The sequence below is a fragment of the Saccoglossus kowalevskii genome, chromosome 17, assembly GCF_978046115.1.
Source record: "Saccoglossus kowalevskii chromosome 17, keSacKowa6.1, whole genome shotgun sequence".
NCBI lineage: Eukaryota > Metazoa > Hemichordata > Enteropneusta > Harrimaniidae > Saccoglossus > Saccoglossus kowalevskii.
Window position 1 is genome coordinate 715339 of NC_140657.1, and position 23846 is coordinate 739184.

The 23846-nt window shown below is 33.9% G+C and overlaps 1 protein-coding gene across 1 annotated transcript in view; it reads right to left on the bottom strand.

Moving 5' to 3' along the window:
- LOC100373187 (nucleoporin NUP188-like) overlaps positions 1-23846 on the bottom strand; it is a 109679-nt gene that overhangs the window by 21812 nt on the left and 64021 nt on the right. The window contains exons 34-42 of the mRNA XM_085492356.1: positions 23406-23479; positions 20260-20335; positions 17910-18038; positions 12944-13021; positions 12522-12610; positions 7108-7265; positions 5702-5850; positions 4537-4662; positions 4337-4405 (exon numbers count right to left, since the gene is read on the bottom strand). Coding sequence (XP_085348482.1) covers positions 4337-4405; positions 4537-4662; positions 5702-5850; positions 7108-7265; positions 12522-12610; positions 12944-13021; positions 17910-18038; positions 20260-20335; positions 23406-23479 — 948 coding nt within the window. The remainder of the gene's footprint in view (positions 1-4336; positions 4406-4536; positions 4663-5701; positions 5851-7107; positions 7266-12521; positions 12611-12943; positions 13022-17909; positions 18039-20259; positions 20336-23405; positions 23480-23846) is intronic.

The window sequence follows — 23846 nt, forward strand, 5'->3', positions numbered from 1 at the left end:
GCTGAGATAGCTCCGCTGTTAGCAAGGCACATTTCAATTAAAGAACTGAAGATATCATTAGAAAATGATCAATATGTATAAGTATGTATAGCAATTGGACTTGCTGTTTTCAACAATAACTCAAAAATATCACTTTTTACCAAAAATGACATAAATCTTCATCAAAATTAGATAATTGAAGATATCATCACAAAATGAACAAATCTTAGAGAGGTCCACATGTAGTACTTATATATGTAATATCAAAGCAATCGGACTTACGGTTTTTAACAAGAAGTCAAAAATATCACTTTTTATCAAAAATGACAAAAATATTCACCAAAATTAAGAAATTTAAGATATCACGATGAAATGAACAAATCTGAGAGAGGTCCACATGTAGTATCTATATATGTAATATCAAAGCAATTGGACTTGCGGTTTTTAACAAGAAATCAAAAATACCACTTTTTACCAAAAATTACAAAAACATTCACCAAAATTAGGGAATTGAGGATATCATCACGAAATGAACAAATCTCAGAAAGGTCCACATGTAGCATCTATATATGTAATATCAAAGCAATTGGACTTGCGGTTTTTAACAAGAAGTTGAAAATATCACTTTTTACCAAAAATGACAAAAATATTCATTAAAATTAGAGAACTAAAGATATCATTACAAAATGAACAAATCTGAGAGAGATCCACATGTAGTACCTATATATGTAATATCAAAGCAATTGGACTTGCGGTTTTTAACAAGAAGTCAAAAATATCACTATTTACCAAAAATGACAATAATATTCACCAAAATTAGAGAATTGAGGATTACATTACAAAATGAACAATCTGAGAAAGGTCCACATGTAGTACCTATATATGTAATATCAAAGCAATTGGACTTGCGGTTTTTAACAAGAAGTCGAAATGTCACTTTTTACCAAAAATGACAAAAATATTCACCAAAATTAGAGAATTGAAGATATCATCATGAAATGAACAAATTTAAGAGAGGTCTACCCCAGGTACATACACACCAAGTATCAAAGCATTCAGGCTTGTAGTTTTCAAGAAGAAGTCAAACAAGCAGCCTATCGGCTGAGATAGCTCCGCTGTTAGCAATGCACATTTCAATTAAAGAACTGAAGACATCATTAGAAAATGAACAATATGAATAGTATCAAAGCAATCGGACTTACAGTTTTTAACAAGAAGTCGAAAATATCACTTTTTACCAAAAATTACAAAAATATTCACCAAAATTAGAGAATTGAAGATATCATCACGAAATAAACAAATCTGAGAGAGGTCCACATGTAGTACCTATATATGTAGTACCAAAGCAATTGGACTTGCGGTTTTTAACAAGAAGTCGAAAATATCACTTTTCACCAAAAAATGACAAAAATATTCACCAAAATTAGAGAATTAAAGATATCATTACAAAATGAACAAATCTGAGAGAGGTCCACATGTAGTACCTATATATGTAATATCAAAGCATTTGCACTTGCGGTTTTTAACAAGAAGTCGAAAATATCAGTTTTTACCAAAAATGACAAAAATATTCACCAAAATTAGAGAATTAAAGATATCATCATGAAATGAACAAAACTAAGAGAGGTCTACCCAAGGTACATATACACCAAGTATCAAAGCATTCAGGCTTGTAGTTTTCAAGAAGAAGTCGAAAAAGTAAAACATTGACACGGACGACGACGACGACGGACAATCACTCATATGATAAGCTCCGCTCGACAAAGTCGACAGCGGAGCTAAAAAGTAAAACATTGACACGAACGACGGACAATCACTCATATGATAAGCTCTGCTCAACAAAGTCGACAGCGGAGCTAAAAATTGGCCTTGAATTAAAGTTGTTTGTTGAATATTAAGCCCTATTGAGTTAGACACAATAAAGTAGGTTACCTAATGGTCAGTATTGAGTTAGACACAATAAAGTAGGTAACCTAATGGTCAGTATTGAGTTAGACACAATAAAGTAGGTTACCTAATGGTCAGTATTGAGTTAGACACAATAAAGTAGGTTACCTAATAGTCAGTATTGAGTTAGACACAATAAAGTAGGTAACCTAATGGTCAGTATTGAGTTAGACACAATAAAGTAGGTTACCTAATGGTCAGTATTGAGTTAGACACAATAAAATAGGTTACCTAATGGTCAGTATTGAGTTAGACACAATAAAGTAGGTAACCTAATAGTCAGTATTGAGTTAGACACAATAAAGTAGGTTACCTAATGGTCAGTATTGAGATAGACACAATAAAGTAGGTTACCTAATAGTCAGTATTGAGTTAGACACAATAAAATAGGTTACCTAATGGTCAGTATTGAGTTAGACACAATAAAGTAGGTTACCTAATGGTCAGTATTGAGTTAGACACAATAAAGTAGGTTACCTAATGGTCAGTATTGAGTTAGACACAATAAAATAGGTTACCTAATGGTCAGTATTGAGATAGACACAATAAAGTAGGTTACCTAATAGTCAGTATTGAGTTAGACACAATAAAGTAGGTTACCTAATGGTCAGTATTGAGATAGACACAATAAAGTAGATTACCTAATGGTCAGTATTGAGATAGACACAATGAAGTAGGTTACCTAATAGTCAGTATTGAGTTAGACACAATAAAGTAGGTTACCTAATGGTCAGTATTGAGTTAGACACAATAAAGTAGGTTACCTAATGGTCATTATTGAGTTAGACACAATAAAGTAGGTTACCTAATAGTCAGTATTGAGTTAGACACAATAAAGTAGGTTACCTAATAGTCAGTATTGAGTTAGACACAATAAAGTAGGTTACGTAATGGTCAGTATTGAGTTAGACACAATAAAGTAGGTTACCTAATGGTCAGTATTGAGATAGACACAATAAAGTAGGTTACCTAATAGTCAGTATTGAGTTAGACACAATAAAATAGGTTACCTAATGGTCAGTATTGAGATAGACACAATAAAGTAGGTTACCTAATAGTCAGTATTGAGTTAGACACAATAAAGTAGGTTACCTAATGGTCAGTATTGATCAGTATTGAGATAGACACAATAAAGTAGGTTACCTAATAGTCAGTATTGAGTTAGACACAGTAAAGTAGGTTACCTAATGGTCAGTATTGAGATAGACACAATAAAGTAGATTACCTAATGGTCAGTATTGAGATAGACACAATGAAGTAGGTTACCTAATAGTCAGTATTGAGTTAGACACAATAAAGTAGGTTACCTAATGGTCAGTATTGAGTTAGACACAATAAAGTTGGTTACCTAATGGTCATTGTTGAGTTAGACACAATAAAGTTGGTTACCTAATGGTCATTATTGAGTTAGACACAATAAAGTAGGTTACCTAATGGTCAGTATTGAGTTAGACACAATAAAGTAGGTTACCTAATGGTCAGTATTGAGATAGACACAATAAAATAGGTTACCTAATGGTCAGTATTGAGTTAGACACAATAAAGTAGGTTACCTAATAGTCAGTATTGAGATAGACACAGTAAAGTAGGTTACCTAATAGTCAGTATTGAGATAGACACAGTAAAGTAGGTTACCTAACAGTCAGTATTGAGATAGACACAATAAAGTAGGTTACCTAATGGTCAGTATTGAGTTAGACACAATAAAGTAGGTTACCTAATGGTCAGTATTGAGATAGACACAATGAAGTAGGTTACCTAATAGTCAGTATTGAGTTAGACACAATAAAGTAGGTTACCTAATGGTCAGTATTGAGATAGACACAATAAAGTAGGTTACCTAGTAGTCAGTATTGAGTTAGACACAATAAAGTAGGTTACCTAATGGTCAGTATTGAGTTAGACACAATGAAGTAGGTTACCTAATAGTCAGTATTGAGTTAGACACAATAAAGTAGGTTACCTAATGGTCAGTATTGAGTTAGACACAATAAAATAGGTTACCTAATGGTCAGTATTGAGTTAGACACAATAAAATAGGTTACCTAATGGTCATTATTGAGTTAGACACAATAAAATAGGTTACCTAATGGTCAGTATTGAGATAGACACAATAAAGTAGGTTACCTAATAGTCAGTATTGAGTTAGACACAATAAAGTAGGTTACCTAATAGTCAGTATTGAGTTAGACACAATAAAGTACAATACCTAATAGTCAGTATTGAGTTAGACACAATAAAGTAGATTACCTAATGGTCAGTATTGAGATAGACACAATGAAGTAGGTTACCTAATGGTCAGTATTGAACATAATAAAGTTACCTAGTTAGCATCGAATATGTGAATAAAGTTTAAAAACAATTTCAAATAACATACAGCCGCTGTGGGCATCTCAATCACAGCACTCACCTGTTGTATTTGAGACAGATTTAACAAGAGATTCATTACAGCCTCCACATAGTATAGTCCCTGTTTTTTCTGTGAAGTAAATGAAATGGAATGTTAACACATGGCTCTTCATCTCTAATAACAGGAATACAAGTAATAGAAAGAATGTATACTATAAGTAGTAATTTAACTATGTGTTGTCTCATCATTGGTGTACATACCACAATACATGACTGTAATGTTGTTATAAGTAATGGAAGTATACTATGTTGTCTCAGCAGTGGTAACCATGTATCAACAGGACCACTGACCAATTCATCCAAGAGACATACACCAATAATAGGTAACTGAAGTAAAAAAAAAAAAATGGCATGACATAGCCCCTGTCAGGTAACATTTGAAACTTTACTAAGAACCTCCAAGTGTCCCAAGTTATTGGTGGCATAAATACAAATAAGGAATACTATATTTATAATATTAGAAGCACATCTTCAATACACATAAAATCGTGTTTATTGCATGCAAAAATATTGAAATATACACAATGTATATCTTATTTGGACCATAGACATTTATATTTACAGTAAGCATAAGTGCTTCTAATACAACAAATACAGCATTAAAAAAAGTAACTGCAAGCAATGATCAAGGTAGTTTCCTTGTGGCTATGGTTTAAAAATTATAATATTTAATGAAATAATGACCACAAATGATGACCTAATATTTTGGTCATATATCTTGTCAGACCACAAAATTATAGCACCAATTACATGCCCCTATCTGCAACAGTACTTAAGATATTACAGTTATGTATATTATTGAGGTCACATAACCATACATTAGTATCACATTGTCAGATGCTTTCATTATAGCACTGGTTGCATGTCAATATCTGTAGGAGTGTTTAGTACATTACAATTATGCATATTAAGAAGGATACATTAAACTATTTATACCAAGTAGGTATATGATATACAAGGATTTCAACCCTGAAGTAATCACATCCATGGATTATCCAATAGCACTTATTTTCATTTAAATTTGAGTACGGTACTCAAGTTATCTGTGAAGCACCTATAAATTGATTAATTCATGCAAAGTAGGTAATTAGTAAGAACAAAAATTAACCCTAAACTGAACATTAGATTTTGTATACACAGGCTGAAATAATTAATATCCAAATTAGCTACTTAATAAACAAAACCATGGCCCTCATGTCTGTGCATTATCACAAAGTATCTGTGAATTAAATTCGATAACATTTGTTAAAAGTTTTTTTTTAGATTTTGTTTTAAAAGGCTGAAATGGGTAAATAAGCAAATTAGCTACTTAATAGGCACAGACAACTTACAGTGATCTCTGTCATGCATAAAGTTCACAACTTACAGTATGTTTCTTGTTGTGACTTGATATCTTTTTCTGATCTTCCAGACGGTCTGTGATGTCAGTTGGTTGCTGACAGTATAATGTACTACTTTGTTGTATAGCAAGGCAAACAAGAGGAAATAGTCTGCCAACCAATGAGTTGGATATTTCTGTAATATTAATCATTGCTTGTTATCATTGATTACATGCATGGCAATATTTTATCATTTATTGAATTAATGGGTGGTATACATATTATAATGGTAGTTGTAACCAAATCTATACTATTTTTATCACAGTATGTGTGAATTCATATAATTTTATTGCAAATAAAAATTGGAAAAATTAATCTTTTGAGCACTACTCAAGTTTTTTTGTACACATATTCTTCATTATATGAATTAATATGTATGAAAATGTTTCTACATAATTCATAGTTTTTAAAGTTACTGTACAAATAATTGACAAGTATTATAGTATTGAAGTTGAGTGTAAATTTATTTTGTCATTTTTTAATTGTGATTATAAAGATTCACACATGAAATAGAGATTTGGTTACAATCTAAATTTAAAACTCGACTACATCTTCAAATATAATCACTGTGGGTAAAGTTTAAATGAAATAAATCAACTATTATAATATTGTTGATGTAAACCAATGAATTATTTGAATATTATAATATTAGCGACATCTGTTGGTCCACCATTATTAATCATATGTATGAGTAATAATATATTAATTACTGGATACTATAGTGTATGTGGTCACAGAGAATATAGCAACAGAATGTATTACTGGATACTATAGTGTATGTGGTCACAGAGAATATAGCAACAGAATGTATTACTGGATACTATAGTGTATGTGGTCACAGAGAATATAGCAACAGAATGTATTACTGGATACTATAGTGTATGTGGTCACAGAGAATATAGCAACAGAATGTATTACTGGATACTATAGTGTATGTGGTCACAGAGAATATAGCAACAGAATGTATTACTGGATACTATAGTGTATGTGGTCACAGAGAATATAGCAACAGAATGTATTACTGGTATCTTAATCTTTTCACCACCAGACTTCCTCACCTAAATTTGTCTGCACTTTTTTCTTGTATTCTTCAATATTTCCAATTCTGAAAATGAACTCTAATTTTGAAGCCAAGTGACAAATTTGAGGCAAAATTAAGATTTTATTCAAAACATTTGACTATTTTTATCCCTTCTGAAGGAAAGTGCAAACTATGCACAAGACTATTTGGTGGTGAAAAGATTAACACACTGTCTGCGAGAATGTTGACAAACAATATGTTAATAAATAAATACACAAATACTGAGACACAAAAACTCTATTCCATACATACACAGAATACATCACTGTATTAAAGTAGTCACCACATAACAGAACAAGTGAGAATTCTTACGTTGAGTAATTTTAACATCTCTGTTATACTGTAATAATACTGAAATAGCAGCCAATAATGTGCTTTGTATTCTATTAATAACTTGATTTCTGCCAAACACCATTTTCTCCAGAGTCCATACCAAGTCAATCAGTTTATGCCATTGCTGATAGTGACAACTAAGGAAATGTACACAGAACAAGTAATTTATTCCATTTTTGTTTTTTATTTCATCAAAAATGATGTAATTACAAGTAATTAAAACCGATGAGATACAGTGATCAAGACGCTCTGATGGAGATCACGGAAATAGTTCGAAAGAACTAATCGTGTCCGTGGCCCTTATTTTATTAACAGTAATACAGTTCTATAAACATATGTTGAGATAACTGTAAAAGTATATATATCTGTAAATTTATATAACCTTAATAAGTACAATTTTTATAGATAAATGAGATAAACAAACAAATAAATGAATAAATAACTGTGAATAATAATTATGTCAATGAAATAAGATAATGTTTTAACCTTGATATTCTATGATGTTTATTAATAAATAAGGGGAGAATGTTCCAGTGTTTGATAGAGACATATGTTATATTATGTTAGAGTGATAGACTTGTTTAGGGATTGGGAGGTACCCATTGGAGGATGTTTTTGTTCGGATAGCGATGTGATTGTTGGTTGAAATAACTACTGATATTATGAGCAGTGTTTATTTTTTAAATCAAATCTAAACAAGCAGCCTGTCGAGTAAGATAGCTCCGCTGGCAATTAAAGAACAGAAGATATCATTAGAAAATGAACAAATCTGAGAGAGGTTTTCAACAAGAAGTCGAAAATATCACTTTTTACCAAAAATTACAAAAATATTCACCAAAATTAGAGAATTAAAGATATCATTACAAAATGAACAAATCTGAGAGAGGTCCACATGTAGTACCTATATATGTAATATCAAAGCAATTGGACTTGAGGTTTTTAACAAGAAGTCGAAAATATCACTTTTTTTCCAAAAATTACAAAAATATTCACCAAAATTAGAGAATTGAAGATATCATTATGAAATGAACAAATCTGAGAGAGGTCCACATGTAGTACCTATATATGTAATATCAAAGCAATTGGATTTGCGGTTTTCAACAAGAAGTCGAAAATATCACTTTTTACCAAAAATGACAAAAATATTCACTAAAATTAGAGAATTGAAGATATCATCATGAAATGAACAAATCTGAGAGAGGTCTACCCAAGGTACATATTCACCAAGTATCAAAGCATTCAGGCTTGTAGTTTTCAAGAAGAAGTCGGAAAAGTAAAACATTGACACGGACGACGGACAATCACTCATATGATAAGCTCCGCTCGACAAAGTCGATAGGCAGAGCTAAAAAGCATGAGTAGAGTTTACAGAGTTTATTTAGTTCAAGGAGTTGTTGAAATAGTGATGCGGAGTGAGCATAAAAATTAGAGAATGTGATAAGCCGGACAACCTTTTTATGTAACCAACAAGTCATTGTCAATGACACGTCCCCGTTCCGTTCATATTTGAGTGACATATACATTCAAAGCAGATCATGACCGAAATGCACCTGCATATGTACAACACATTGTGCTAAATCTGAACAAAATCCATCCATGCATGACTGAGATCCGGTTCTGGAATTGTGAAAATACGTGATTTTGATGCATTTTCGGCCTTAAAATGGCCATCATTTCGCTATTGTTAAGCAGATCATGAAACAAAGGCACATATCTATTTGTGACATGATGTACCATGTGTGTGTGAAGTTTGAACTTGATCAATCCAGACATGTCTTGGATACGGATCCAGAACTGAATTCTTTAACAAAATGGCTGCCAGTCAGCCATTTCGAACTTGATCCGAAAAAAAAAAAGACGTGCATCAAGGTCCTATTATGTTTAATGTATGTACCAAATTTGAACAAAATCCATCCATGCATAACTGAGATACGGGTCCGGAATGGTGAAAATGTGCGATTTCAATGCATTTTCGGCCTTAAAGCGGCCGCCATTTGGCTATCGTTAATGAGATCATGATACAAATGCACATACATATTTGTGACATGATGTACCTTGTGTGTGTGAAGTTTGAACTCGATCAATCCAAGCATGTCTCGGATACGGATCCAGAACTGAATTCTTTAAAACAAAATGGCCGCCAGTCGGCTATTTCGAACTTGATCCGAAAAAAAAAATGACGTGCATCAAGGTCCTATTATGTTTAATGTATGTACCAAGTTTGAATGAAATCCGTCCATGCATAACTGAGATCCGGGTCCGGAATGGTGAAAATGTGCGATTTCAATGCAGTTTCGGCCTTAAAGCGGCCGCCATTTGGCTATCGTTAATGAGATCATGAAACAAATACACATACATATTTGTGACATGATGTACCTTGTGTGTGTGAAGTTTGAACTTGATCAATCCAAGCATGTCTCGGATACGGATCCAGAACTGAATTCTTTAAAACAAAATGGCCGCCAGTCGGCTATTTCGAACTTGATCCGAAAAAAAAAATGACGTGCATCAAGGTCCTATTATGTTTAATGTATGTACCAAATTTGAATGAAATCCGTCCATGCATAACTGAGATCTGGGTCCGGAATGGTGAAAATGTGCGATTTCAATGCATTTTCGGCCTTAAAGCGGCCGCCATTTGGCTATCGTTAATGAGATCATGAAACAAATGCACATACATATTTGTGACATGATGTACCTTGTGTGTGTGAAGTTTGAACTCGATCAATCCAAGCATGTCTCGGATACGGATCCAGAACTGAATTCTTTAAAACAAAATGGCCGCCAGTCGGCCATTTCGAACCCGATCCCAAAAAAAAAATGACGTGCATCAAGGTCCTATTATGTTTAATGTATGTACCAAATTTGAACAAAATCCGTCCATGCATAACTGAGATCCGGGTCCGGAATGGTGAAAATGTGCGATTTTGATGCATTTTCGGCCTTAAAATGGTCGCTATTCGGCTATCGTTAATCGGATCATGAAAAAAATGCATGTGCATATGTCCCATATAATGTGTGATGTATGAGTGAAGTTTGAACTCAATCGGTCCATGCATGTTCGAGATACAGGTGATCACGGACGCACGGACGCACGGACGCACACAGGGCAAAACATAAGTCCCCGTTTTCGGACTGCGTCCGAACGGGGACTAACAAATGGGTATAAGTAAAGTGGCGTTTCCCCAGATTTGATGCAGTATGTGAGGTGAGGTAGTATAATTGCATTGTAAAGTAACACAAGGACTGCTCTCAGAACATAATGGCAGATATGTGAAATCATACCAACTTTGTGACATTACTTTTTCTATGTGTGATTTCAACGTCACAGACAGCAAAATCGCCCTAAATAGGTGAACTATCTAATTGTAGTTTGCTTTGAATAGTAATTGATTTGGAGAGAGTTTTAAAGACTAAGTATATAATTTGTTTTTCTCTATACCAGTCAGACACCTTTGCTAAATCGTCATTAATAGAGTTTCAGTTTACATGGTGACTTTCTTTTCATTTAAATAGGCCAGTATTATCAGCAAAATGTCGAAAGTAAAAATAGTCTGTTGATTTATTAATGTTCTTGATGTAGATAAGGAAGAGTAACGGGCCCAAGATAGATTATTGGGGAACACTGCACTTGACCGATTTAAGAGATGACATGCAACAAATGGTGATAGTGACAACTGAGAAAATGTAAATTATGTGGATTAACCACAGTCCCTCTATCACCAGTTTAGAAACAACTAATAGAGGGACTGTGACAACATTAAATATAGCTGCATAGCAGCGATGACGGGTTTCGAGCCTGCGTGGCTCATGGCAAATTGCACTTGCTCGATGTGATTATTTGACGAATGTTTCATGTCTAGAATGCAAGATAGCAGACAAACTACACAATATATGGATTTGATTTCACAGGAATATAATAAACTTAATGCAAGGATTCCACATACCGAATTTTGTATCAGTCAGGCAAATAGTTCATGTGTTATAGAACTTTTTCTCTTTTACTAAATCCAAGATGGCTGCCAATGGAAGCCATTTTTTCAATAATCAGTTTCAGTAACTTTGTAGAGCTATCAACATAGGTGCCATATTCTAAATTACTTGTCAAACAAGCGGGCAGTTTTTAAGAAGATAATTTTTTGAGGTTTTTTGCATTATTTCGATAAATTCAAAATGGCCGCCAAAACCACTTGAATCATGGGAAAATTTTTCATGAACACATAATCATCTTACTGAATGGATGTTGTATGCCAAGTTTGGTTTACATCTGGCAAATTGTTCACGAGTTATAGCATAATTTCACTTTTTACTAAATCCAAGATGGCTGCCAAAAGAAGCCATTTTTCAAAAATCTGCTTCAGTAACTTTGTAGAGCTATCAACAAAGATACTATATGCTAAATTGATTGTCAAACAAGCAAGCAGTTTTAAAGAAGATAATTTTTTGAGATTTTTTGCATTTTTGTGATAAATTCAACATGGCCACCAAAACCACTTGAACCATGGGAAATATTTTCATGAACACATAATCATCTTATTGAGCGGATGTTGTATGCCGAGTTTTGTTTAAATCTGGCAAATTATTCATAAGTTTTAGCGTAATTTTGCTTTTTACTAAATCCAAGATGGCTGCCAAGGGAAGCCATTTTTTGAAAATCTGCTTCAGTGACTTTGTAGAGCTATCAACAGTGATACTATATGTCAAACAAGCAAGCAGTTTTTAAGAAGATAATTTTTTGAGGTTTTTTTCATTTTTTTGATAAATTCAAGATGGCCGCCAAAACCACTTGATTCATGGGAAATATTTTCATGAACACATACTCATCTTATCGAAGGGATGTTGTATGCCAACTTTGGTGTCAATCTGGCAAATTGTTCATGAGTTATAGCGTACTTTCAGTTTTTACTAAATCTAAGATGGCTGCCAAAGGAAGCCATTTTTCAAAAATCTGCTTCAGTAACTTTGTAGAGCTATGGCCATAGGTGCTTTAAAGCAAATTTCTGATCACATGAATGAGTCATTTTTAAGAAGAAGATTTTAAAAGTTTTTTGTCAATTTTCACAAAATCCAATATGGCGGCCAAGGTCACATGATATTTGCTAGACATGAGCCAATGATGCCACACAAAAAAACGGAAGTTCCTAGACCCTCAGAAAGTGGTGCAATTGAGCACTTCCGGTTTGTGTTCTACCTAAGATGGCGGCCAGGTCATGTGACCTACATAGCTGGTTTTGGGGTATGCACCACAACTCATGGCCCTTTATCAGCATGCAAAATGGCAAATCAATCGCAGAACTTACAAAAAACGGCGGAAAAATAATAATAATAATCAAAGCAATTACAATAGGGTTTCGTCCCATAGGGCTCGAAACCCTAATGAATGAAAAACATACCTGCTCCAGTGTTTCAATAGTGAAAGATATAAACTGCTGAGTAATGATCCCGATTTCAAGTTAAACAAAGACATCGTGTCATTTGCAACCTACAACAAATTATTTACAACAGTTTGTCATTTTCTAAAACTGTCAAGTTGATATTTGTCAGATATCAGACATAAACTAAAGGTGCTCCTGTATGTTAATTGATTACTAACCATAGAAATTAATTCAAAGCTAATATAAGGACACTTCACAATGAAAGATTTTTCTGGTCAAGAGATGTTTATAGATATTATGGCACTTGATATAAAATGGTTATAAGTAAATTTTTAAATAAAATTTTACTAGGAAACAGGGGTATGTTTTCACTTCACAATATTATCTGTGCAATGTTCACAGAGGAGTATGACAACTATGTTGAAAGAAGCATTTCCTACCTGTGTCTTCAGGGCAGATATAATATTATCTAAAATGACTTCTTTGGTTGGATCATCGTTAAGACACATTATACAACCCTTTTGAGAAAAAATACAATAATGCTGATAAAAGAATGAATGGCATGGAAAAAATATACAAAGCTTTAAAAACTGTTAACATATCATTAATGAATATGATGTCGTTGTAAAATGAGAATTTCAAAAGGTGTGTTAATGTATAATGTATAAGTTGTATATTGGAATGTTGGTGAATGAGATAGGAATGTTGGTGAATGAGATAGGAATGTTGGTGAATGAGATAGGAATGTTGGTGAAGGAGATTGGAATGTTGGTGAAGGAGATTGGAATGTTGGTGAATGAGATAGAGTGTTGGTGAATGAGATTGGAATGTTGGTGAATGAGATAGGAATGTTGGTGAATGAGATTGGAATGTTGGTGAATGAGATTGGAATGTTGGTGAATGAGATAGGAATGTTGGTGAATGAGATTGGAATGTTGGTGAATGAGATTGGAATGTTGGTGAATGAGATAGGAATGTTGGTGAATGAGATAGGAATGTTGGTGAATGAGATTGGAATGTTGGTGAAGGAGAATGGAATGTTGGTGAAGGAGATTGGAATGTTGGTGAAGGAGATTGGAATGTTGGTGAAGGAGATTGGAATGTTGGTGAATGAGATAGGAATGTTGGTGAATGAGATAGGAATGTTGGTGAATGAGATAGGAATGTTGGTGAATGAGATTGGAATGTTGGTGAATGAGATAGGAATGTTGGTGAATGAGATTGGAATGTATTTGAATGAGATTGGAATGTTGGTGAAGGAGATTGGAATGTTGGTGAAGGAGATTGGAATGTTGGTGAATGAGATAGGAATGTTGGTGAATGAGATAGGAATGTTGGTGAATGAGATAGGAATGTTGGTGAATGAGATAGGAATGTTGGTGAATGAGATTGGAATGTTGTTGAAGGAGATTGGAATGTTGGTGAAGGAGATTGGAATGTTGGTGAAGGAGATTGGAATGTTGGTGAATGAGATTGGAATGTTGGTGAATGAGATAGGAATGTTGGTGAAGGAGATTGGAATGTTGGTGAATGAGATAGGAATGTTGGTGAAGGAGATTGGAATGTTGGTGAAGGAGATTGGAATGTTGGTGAATGAGATAGGAATGTTGGTGAATGAGATAAGAATGTTGGTGAATGAGATAGGAATGTTGGTGAATGAGATAGGAATGTTGGTGAATGAGATAGGAATGTTGGTGAAGGAGATTGGAATGTTGGTGAATGAGATAGGAATGTTGGTGAATGAGATTGGAATGTTGGTGAAGGAGATTGGAATGTTGGTGAAGGAGATTGGAATGTTGGTGAATGAGATAGGAATGTTGGTGAATGAGATAGGAATGTTGGTGGATGAGATTGGAATGTTTTTGAAAGATATTGGAATGTATTTGAATGAGATTGGAATGTTGGTGAATGAGATAGGAATGTTGGTGAATGAGATAGGAATGTTGATGAATGAGATTGGAATGTTGGTGAATGAGATTGGAATTTTGGTGAATGAGATAGGAATGTTGGTGAATGAGATAGGAATGTTGGTGAATGAGATTGGAATGTTGGTGAATGAGATTGGAATGTTGGTGAATGAGATTGGAATGTTGGTGAATGAGATTGGAATGTTGGTGAATGAGATTGGAATGTTGGTGAATGAGATAGGAATGTTGGTGAATGAGATAGGAATGTTGGTGAATGAGATAGGAATGTTGGTGAATGAGATTGGAATGTTGGTGAATGAGATAGGAATGTTGGTGAATGAGATAGGAATGTTGGTGGATGAGATTGGAATGTTTTTGAAAGATATTGGAATGTATTTGAATGAGATTGGAATGTTGGTGAATGAGATAGGAATGTTGGTGAATGAGATAGGAATGTTGATGAATGAGATTGGAATGTTGGTGAATGAGATAGGAATGTTGGTGAATGAGATAGGAATGTTGGTGAATGAGATAGGAATGTTGGTGAATGAGATTGGAATGTTGGTGAATGAGATTGGAATGTTGGTGAATGAGATTGGAATGTTGGTGAATGAGATTGGAATGTTGGTGAATGAGATAGGAATGTTGGTGAATGAGATAGGAATGTTGGTGAATGAGATAGGAATGTTGGTGAAGGAGATTGGAATGTTGGTGAATGAGATTGGAATGTTGGTGAATGAGATTGGAATGTTGGTGAAGGAGATTGGAATGTTGGTGAAGGAGATTGGAATGTTGGTGAAGGAGATTGGAATGTTGGTGAATGAGATAGGAATGTTGGTGAATGAGATAGGAATGTTGGTGAATAAGATAGGAATGTTGGTGAATGAGATTGGAATGTTGGTGAATGAGATAGGAATGTTGGTGAAGGAGATTGGAATGTTGGTGAATGAGATAGGAATGTTGGTGAATGAGATTGGAATGTTGGTGGATGAGATTGGAATGTTGGTGAATGAGATTGGAATGTTTGTGAATGAGATTGGAATGTTGGTGAAGGAGATTGGAATGTTGGTGAATGAGATAGGAATGTTGGTGAATGTGATAGGAATGTTGGTGAAGGAGATTGGAATGTTGGTGAATGAGATTGGAATGTTGGTGAATGAGATTGGAATGTTGGTGAAGGAGATTGGAATGTTGGTGAATGAGATAGGAATGTTGGTGAATGAGATAGGAATGTTGGTGGGTGAGATTGGAATGTTTTTGAAAGATATTGGAATGAGATTGGAATGTTGGTGAATGAGATAGGAATGTTGGTGAATGAGATAGGAATGTTGGTGAATGAGATTGGAATGTTGGTGAATGAGATTGGAATGTTGGTGAATGAGATTGGAATGTTGGTGAATGAGATAGGAATGCTGGTGAATGAGATTGAAATGTTGGTGAATGAGATAGGAATGTTGGTGAAGGAGATTGGAATGTTGGTGAAGGAGATTGGAATGTTGGTGAAGGAGATTGGAATGTTGGTGAATGAGATTGGAATGTTGGTGAATGAGATTGGAATGTTGGTGAATGAGATAAGAATGTTGGTGAATGAGATAGGAATGTTGGTGAATGAGATTGGAATGTTGGTGAATGAGATAGGAATGTTGGTGAATGAGATTGGAATGTTTTTGAAAGAAATTGGAATGTTGGTGAATGAGATTGAAATGTTGGTGAATGAGATAGGAATGTTGGTGAATGAGATTGGAATGTTTTTGAAAGAAATTGGAATGTTGGTGAATGAGATTGGAATGTTGGTGAATGAGATAGGAATGTTGGTGAATGAGATTGGAATGTTGGTGAATGAGATTGGAATGTTGGTGAATGAGATAGGAATGTTGGTGAATGAGATTGGAATGTTGGTGAATGAGATAGGAATGTTGGTGAATGAGATAGGAATGTTGGTGAATGAGATAGGAATGTTAGTGAATGAGATAGGAATGTTTTTGAAAGAAATTGGAATGTTGGTGAATGAGATAGGAATGTTGGTGAATGAGATTGGAATGTTGGTGAATGGGATAGGAATGTTGGTGAATGAGATAAGAATGTTGGTGAATGAGATTGGAATGTTGGTGAATGAGATTGGAATGTTGGTGAAGGAGATTGGAATGTTGGTGAAGGAGATTGGAATGTTGGTGAAGGAGATTGGAATGTTGGTGAATGAGATTGGAATGTTGGTGAATGAGATAGGAATGTTGGTGAATGAGATAGGAATGTTGGTGAATGAGATAGGAATGTTGGTGGATGAGATTGGAATGTTTTTGAAAGATATTGGAATGTATTTGAATGAGATTGGAATGTTGGTGAATGAGATAGGAATGTTGGTGAATGAGATAGGAATGTTGGTGAATGAGATTGGAATGTTGGTGAATGAGATAGAAATGTTGGTGAATGAGATTGGAATGTTTTTGAAAGAAATTGGAATGTTGGTGAATGAGATTGGAATGTTGGTGAATGAGATAGGAATGTTGGTGAATGAGATTGGAATGTTTTTGAAAGAAATTGGAATGTTGGTGAATGAGATTGGAATGTTGGTGAATGAGATAGGAATGTTGGTGAATGAGATAGGAATGTTGGTGAATGAGATTGGAATGTTGGTGAATGAGATAGGAATGTTGGTGAATGAGATAGGAATGTTGGTGAATGAGATTGGAATGTTGGTGAATGAGATAGGAATGTTGGTGAATGAGATAGGAATGTTGGTGAATGAGATTGGAATGTTTTTGAAAGAAATTGGAATGTTGGTGAATGAGATAGGAATGTTGGTGAATGAGAATGGAATGTTGGTGAATGAGATAGGAATGTTGGTGAATGAGAATGGAATGTTGGTGAATGAGATAGGAATGTTGGTGAATGAGATAGGAATGTTGGTGAATGAGATTGGAATGTTGGTGAATGAGATCGGAATGTTGGTGAATGAGATAGGAATGTTGGTGAATGAGATAGGAATGTTGGTGAATGAGATTGGAATGTTGGTGAATGAGATAGGAATGTTGGTGAATGAGATAGGAATGTTGGTGAATGAGATTGGAATGTTGGTGAATGAGATAGGAATGTTAGTGAATGAGATTGGAATGTTTTTTAAAGAAATTGGAATTTTGGTGAATGAGATAGGAATGTTGGTGAATGAGATAGGCATGTTGGTGAATGAGATTGGAATGTTGGTGAATGAGATAGGAATGTTGGTAAATGAGATAGGAATGTTGGTGAATGAGATTGGAATGTTGGTGAATGAGATAGGAATGTTGGTGAATGAGATAGGAATGTTGGTGAATGATATTAGAATATTTGCGATTAAAACTAATAAATACGTCACTCATATTTCTATATTTCTTTAGAAAGCATCTCTTTGTTCAACATTTGGGGTAACAGCACGATAAAAGCATCCTGTCAGTTGATATAGCTTCACCATTTGAAAATTTTCCATGCAGATAACAGTGACAATGTCTCATATCATACTTACTGAAGTATTGGCAGCAACTAACGTGAAAACCTTCCATGCAGATAACAGTGACAATGTCTCATGGTCATACAGCATGAAGTCTTCTAGACTTTTATCTTTCTGAGTCACATCAACAAGCTCTTTCACAAACTGTGTTAAAAAATATACTATTACTGCCATAGAATGGATATAAACATTTGCAACATTGCACACAACAACAAGCTAATGGAAGTAAGAATTGGATCTTTCTTTTGAACACGACTGGCATGCTGGTAAAGGTGATCTGTACACAGTAATGGTAGGGGATTTACTGCTATTCAGATGGTGGAACTGAGGGTGTGATAACACTATTTTGGTTATGATTTGTGTGAGTGAATGAGAGTAACCACTGAAAATTGGGAAAGATCTAGCTAGTTTTGTCCAGATTGCATGCAATTATCAATTAAAGAAAGCTTAGAATGAAGTCATGTGCGCTAAAGGTATTAGAGACATGAATAACCAAGAATACTGTATTTATTACTATATTAGAAGTGCATCTTCATTACACATAAAGCATTGTATTTAATGCATGCAAGATCATTGAAATATTTCTTCTTTTGACCATAGACTTGTCTTTGTCCTTTATTTTTACAGTAGGCATATGTGCTTCTAATAGAGAAAATAATTAGGGTGGTCCCAAGTAGCTTTGGTTTAACAATTATAAATATTTAATTAAATAATGACCATATATGACTTAATATTTTGGACATATATCTTGTCAGACCACAAAATTATAACACCATTTGCACTGTACTGTACTACAACAGCACTTAGAACATTACAGTTATGCATATTAAGGTAGAGATGCAGGTTTGTGGGCACTTGGGAGTGAAAAAGTCATGGCTATAGACTCAAAAAAACGATTTTAAAATATAGATAACAGGTGCAAAATTATCTCTTTTGAATGCTTAGCAAGATTTAGCAAGGCTGTACATAAATAATAAAAAAAAACATGGTGAAAAAAAGAAATGACGGGATCTCCATATTATGCACTGTATTTAACTTTTTACAAAACGATAATACATTTAAATTTGAAACTGTAACAGCCATTTTAATTATGAGCATTAGCAAACTTCTTACTGAGTGAATTGTTATGCAAATTAGCCATTATCTCAGCTTCTTTTTAGTGCACATTCCAGAACTTTGGAAAAAAATAGCTCTTAGACGATTTGACCTTTTGTTTTGAAATTTTCACAAATGATTGGCAATGTGTTTATCTTCAAAATGCCGTCAGGGCATTGTTTTTAGTTGAATAGTGTTACAACAATCGTACAGACAACTAGCCTGGGTGTTTATTTATGCATAACCTTGTAGTGAAAGTTGAGCTGCTGCCCTGCAAAATTGACAACTGGTAGACAGTTTTCAAGACGACACTTTCTTCATGGTAAACAGATGTACCCGTAAACCAATTTTGACAGGAAACAGAAGCATGGTTTAGAAGCTAATTTTTTTTAAATCATTTTTGACCAAAAAAATCACATTTTTGTGCATATTTCAAACTACAAAACTTTAAAATTCATACAATAAGCTTTCCGAAAATATATAGTTTTGTGGACAAGGGAGGACAACTTGGTTTCCTAATTAACTAATTAAAATACCTGTCAGGTAAACTGCATCTCTACCTTAAGAAACAAACATGAAACTAATAACAGGTAATTAATATGCATGGATTTCAACCCTGAAGTAATCAGAACTGTGGATTATCTAAAAGCATCTACGTACCTAGTTTTACTAACATTTGATCAGTGGTACACACGATATCTGTGGTGCCACCTATAAATTGGTTAGTTTTATGCAAATTAGGTAATTAGTAAGTAAAACAATATTAACCCTAAACCGAACATGTATATGTTTATGTACCAATTTTTCATTGAATCTGATGAGTGGTATTGGGGAAAAATTTTAATATTGGCTGATTTATATGCAAATCAGAATATGCATAGAATTTCAACCGAAATTTTATCAGGTCTAGTATTATTAGTGTCTATGTACTATGTTTCATTAAAATCTGTTGAAACAATTGAAAATGCTTGAAATTGGGTTATTATTATGCAAACTAGGTCAATGATATTCACAGGATTTCAACCAAAACTAATCAGTACTGAGCATTATCCAAGAACATCTATGTACTAAGTTTCATTGAAATCCATTTAATGGTATATGAAAAACAGTGAAAATGCTTAAAATTGTTTCATTAAAATCTGAGATATCAGTTGAACAGACATAGACACACACAGATGCACTAACCGTAAATCATTGTGTGCTTCATACACAGGAGTCAAAAACACAAACGATATTGACCTAGACAACGTAGATGATCTTTGATACGTACCTGTGACCAGTAAACATATCTGTTATCTTGTTGAAGTTTTTGTAATTGTGCCTTGAAATCTTTATCCAATGATCCACTAAAAAATATAACAAGTTGTCAATGAATTAGTCCCTGTCAAACAAGTCATTGTCAATGACATAGTCCCTGTCAAACAAGTCATTGTCAATGTCATAGTCCCTGTCAAACAAGTCATTGTCAATGACATAGTCCCCGTCAAATAATTGGCTCATAATGCAACCCATTGCCAACTATAAAGTATGCAGTATATTTACAATATAATGATGACAAATAATGGCAGAACAAGAAAACTCAACGACTCTACAATATCTCCCTTTCGCAAAACAAAGTGACTATTTATTCTCAGAAAAATAGGCTTTTCTTTCAAAAATGATCAACCTAAGCATAGATCATCTATCATCTGCTTGACAATGGGGTAAGAAATAGAATAATAATGCAATCAAATTTATTATTTAAAGTTGGCGAGTGTTTTGCTACTTTGTAGTAGAAAGAATGAAATGGTTCAGTTGACTGGCTGGCACTAAATGGTAAGGTCAAATTGATCTTTGGTGTTAAAATAGCTGATTTTTCTGAGAATACTAATGATTTGTTTTTAGTGAAGAGTGTGAATTTGTCAGCACTGACATTAAAGGCCACAAAAGTACACATGACGCACTATAAAAACAGCACTGACATCAAAGGCCACAAAAGTACACATGACTCACTATAAAAACAGCACTGACATCAAAGGCCACAAAAGTACACATGACTCACTATAACAAGCAGCCTATCAGCTGAGATAGCTCCGCTGTTAGCAATGCACATTTCAATTAAAGAACTGAAGACATCATTAGAAAATGAACAATATGTATAGTATCAAAGCAATCGGACTTACAGTTTTTAACAAGAAGTCGAAAATATCACTTTTTACCAAAAATGACAAAAATATTCACCAAAATTAGAGAATTGAAGATATCATCACAAAATGAACAAATCTGAGAGAGGTCCACATGTAGTACCTATATATGTAATATCAAAGCAATCAGACTATTGGTTTTTTACAAGAAGTCGAAAATATCACTTTTTACCAAAAATGACAAAAATATTCACCAAAATTATAGAATCGAAGATATCATCACGAAATGAACAAATCTGAGAAAGGTCTACATGTAGTATCTAAATATGTAATATCAAAGCAATTGAACTTTTGGTTTTTAACAAGAAGTCGAAAATATCACTTTTTACCAAAAATTACAAAAATATTCACCATAATTAGAGAATTGAAGATACCATCACAAAATGAACAAATCTGAGAGAGGTCCACATGTAGTACCTATATATGTAATATCAAAGCAATCAGACTATTGGTTTTTTACAAGAAGTCGAAAATATCACTTTTTACCAAAAATGACAAAAATATTCACCAAAATTATAGAATCGAAGATATCATCACGAAACGAACAAATCTGAGAAAGGTCTACATGTAGTATCTAAATATGTAATATCAAAGCAATTGAACTATTGGTTTTTAACAAGAAGTCGAAAATATCACTTTTTACCAAAAATTACAAAAATATTCACCAAAATTAGAGAATTGAAGACATCATCACAAAATGAACAAATCTGAGAGAGGGCCACATGTAGTACCTATATATGTAATATCAAAGCAATTGGACTTGCGGATTTTAACAAGAAGTCGAAAATATCACTTTTTACCAAAAATTACAAAAATATTCACCAAAATTAGAGAATTGAAGATATCATCACGAAATGAACAAATCTGAGAGAGGTTCACATGTAGTAACTATATATGTAGTATCAAAGCAATTGGACTTGCGGTTTTTAACAAGAAGTCGAAAATATCACTTTTTACCAAAAATTACAAAAATATTCACCAAAATTAGAGAATTGAAGATATCATCACGAAATGAACAAATCTGAGAGAGGTTCACATGTAGTAACTATATATGTAGTATCAAAGCAATTGGACTTGCGGTTTTTAACAAGAAGTCGAAAATATCACTTTTTACCAAAAATGATAAAAATATTCACCAAAATTAGAGAATTAAAGATATCATTACAAAATGAACAAATCTGAGAGAGGTCCACATGTAGTACCTATATATGTAATATCAAAGCAATTGCACTTGCGGTTTTTAACAAGAAGTCGAAAATATCACTTTTTACCAAAAATGACAAAAATATTCACCAAAATTAGAGAATTGAAGATATCAACATGAAATGAACAAACCTAAGAGAGGTCTACTCAAGGTACATATACACCAAGTATCAAAGCATTCAGGCTTGTACTTTTCAAGAAGAAGTCAAAAAAGTAAAACATTGACACGGACGACGACGGACAATCACTCATATGATAAGCTCCGCTCGACGAAGTCGACAGCGGAGCTAAAAACAGCACTGACATCAAAGGCCACAAAAGTACACATGACTCACTATAAAAACAGCACTGACATCAAAGACCACAAAAGTACACATGACTCACTATAAAAACAGCACTGACATCAAAGGTTTGTTTGCACTTTACAGCAACAGATATAGAAAAATAGTTTGAGTCTTAAGACCATTATGACATAAATACATGAAAGCATTACAACAATGAAGACTTGCATAGTCACACTGGACAACACCATGAATGGACTACCCAATGAGCACTGCTTGATTTATACCTCTATTTTGCATATCATACAGTGGCCCAGTTTGCATGGTTTAGGGGAAACCAGAGAATTGGAATATTTCTTCTAATTATTTGTTCTCAAACTGAAAGCATATATATTGTATACAAGGCCCAAATTAGATGAATAATTCTTGGGGAATGATGACATCACAGTGACAGAATGTTATCATCACAAGATAAAAGAACATCTAGGTGTTTTTGAAACCTCCAAGTAGCTGCTAAAATAGCAAGTAAATCAGACTGAATACATGGCAAGATAAATACTTTATTATGACAGCACAAGATCTAATAACATAGGCCAAGAATAGACACAATTTTGGGTTATACATTTGGTCAACACACATTTTCCAGCAAGCGTTTTTGCATTATTTTTATTACCGCAATCTGACATGTTACCATTACAAGCTACAACAGTCAGCAGACACATTACCCTACATATGTGAATCTTCCATACCTTGCTATATAATAACTCTCTGAGGATATTATCTTCATTGCATATGCCACTGTTTTTACTTCAGCACTAATACCCTGTAATCAAAGTTAACCCAATACATTATTAACCATACATATAAATCTGTTGTACGCCTCGGTAGTCAGTTACTTGAATCCAATTGAAAAACAAATGTCATTATAAACTCACCATGGGGGATTTTAATATCCAGTTTTAATTAAATTAGCCAAGGTATGCCTGACAAGTAGTTGATGTTTTAATTAAATTAGCCAAGGTATGCCTGACAAGTAGTTGATGTTTTAATGTTTAACAAAAATGGCCCACCAGTATGTTGACATTAAGAAAAGCTGCCACTCACTAGGTAATAGTTTCGAACAAAATTTGTCATGGCATTGTGTCAACTCAGGTGGCGCTATTCAGCACAGACCTGTGTCTTATGACACA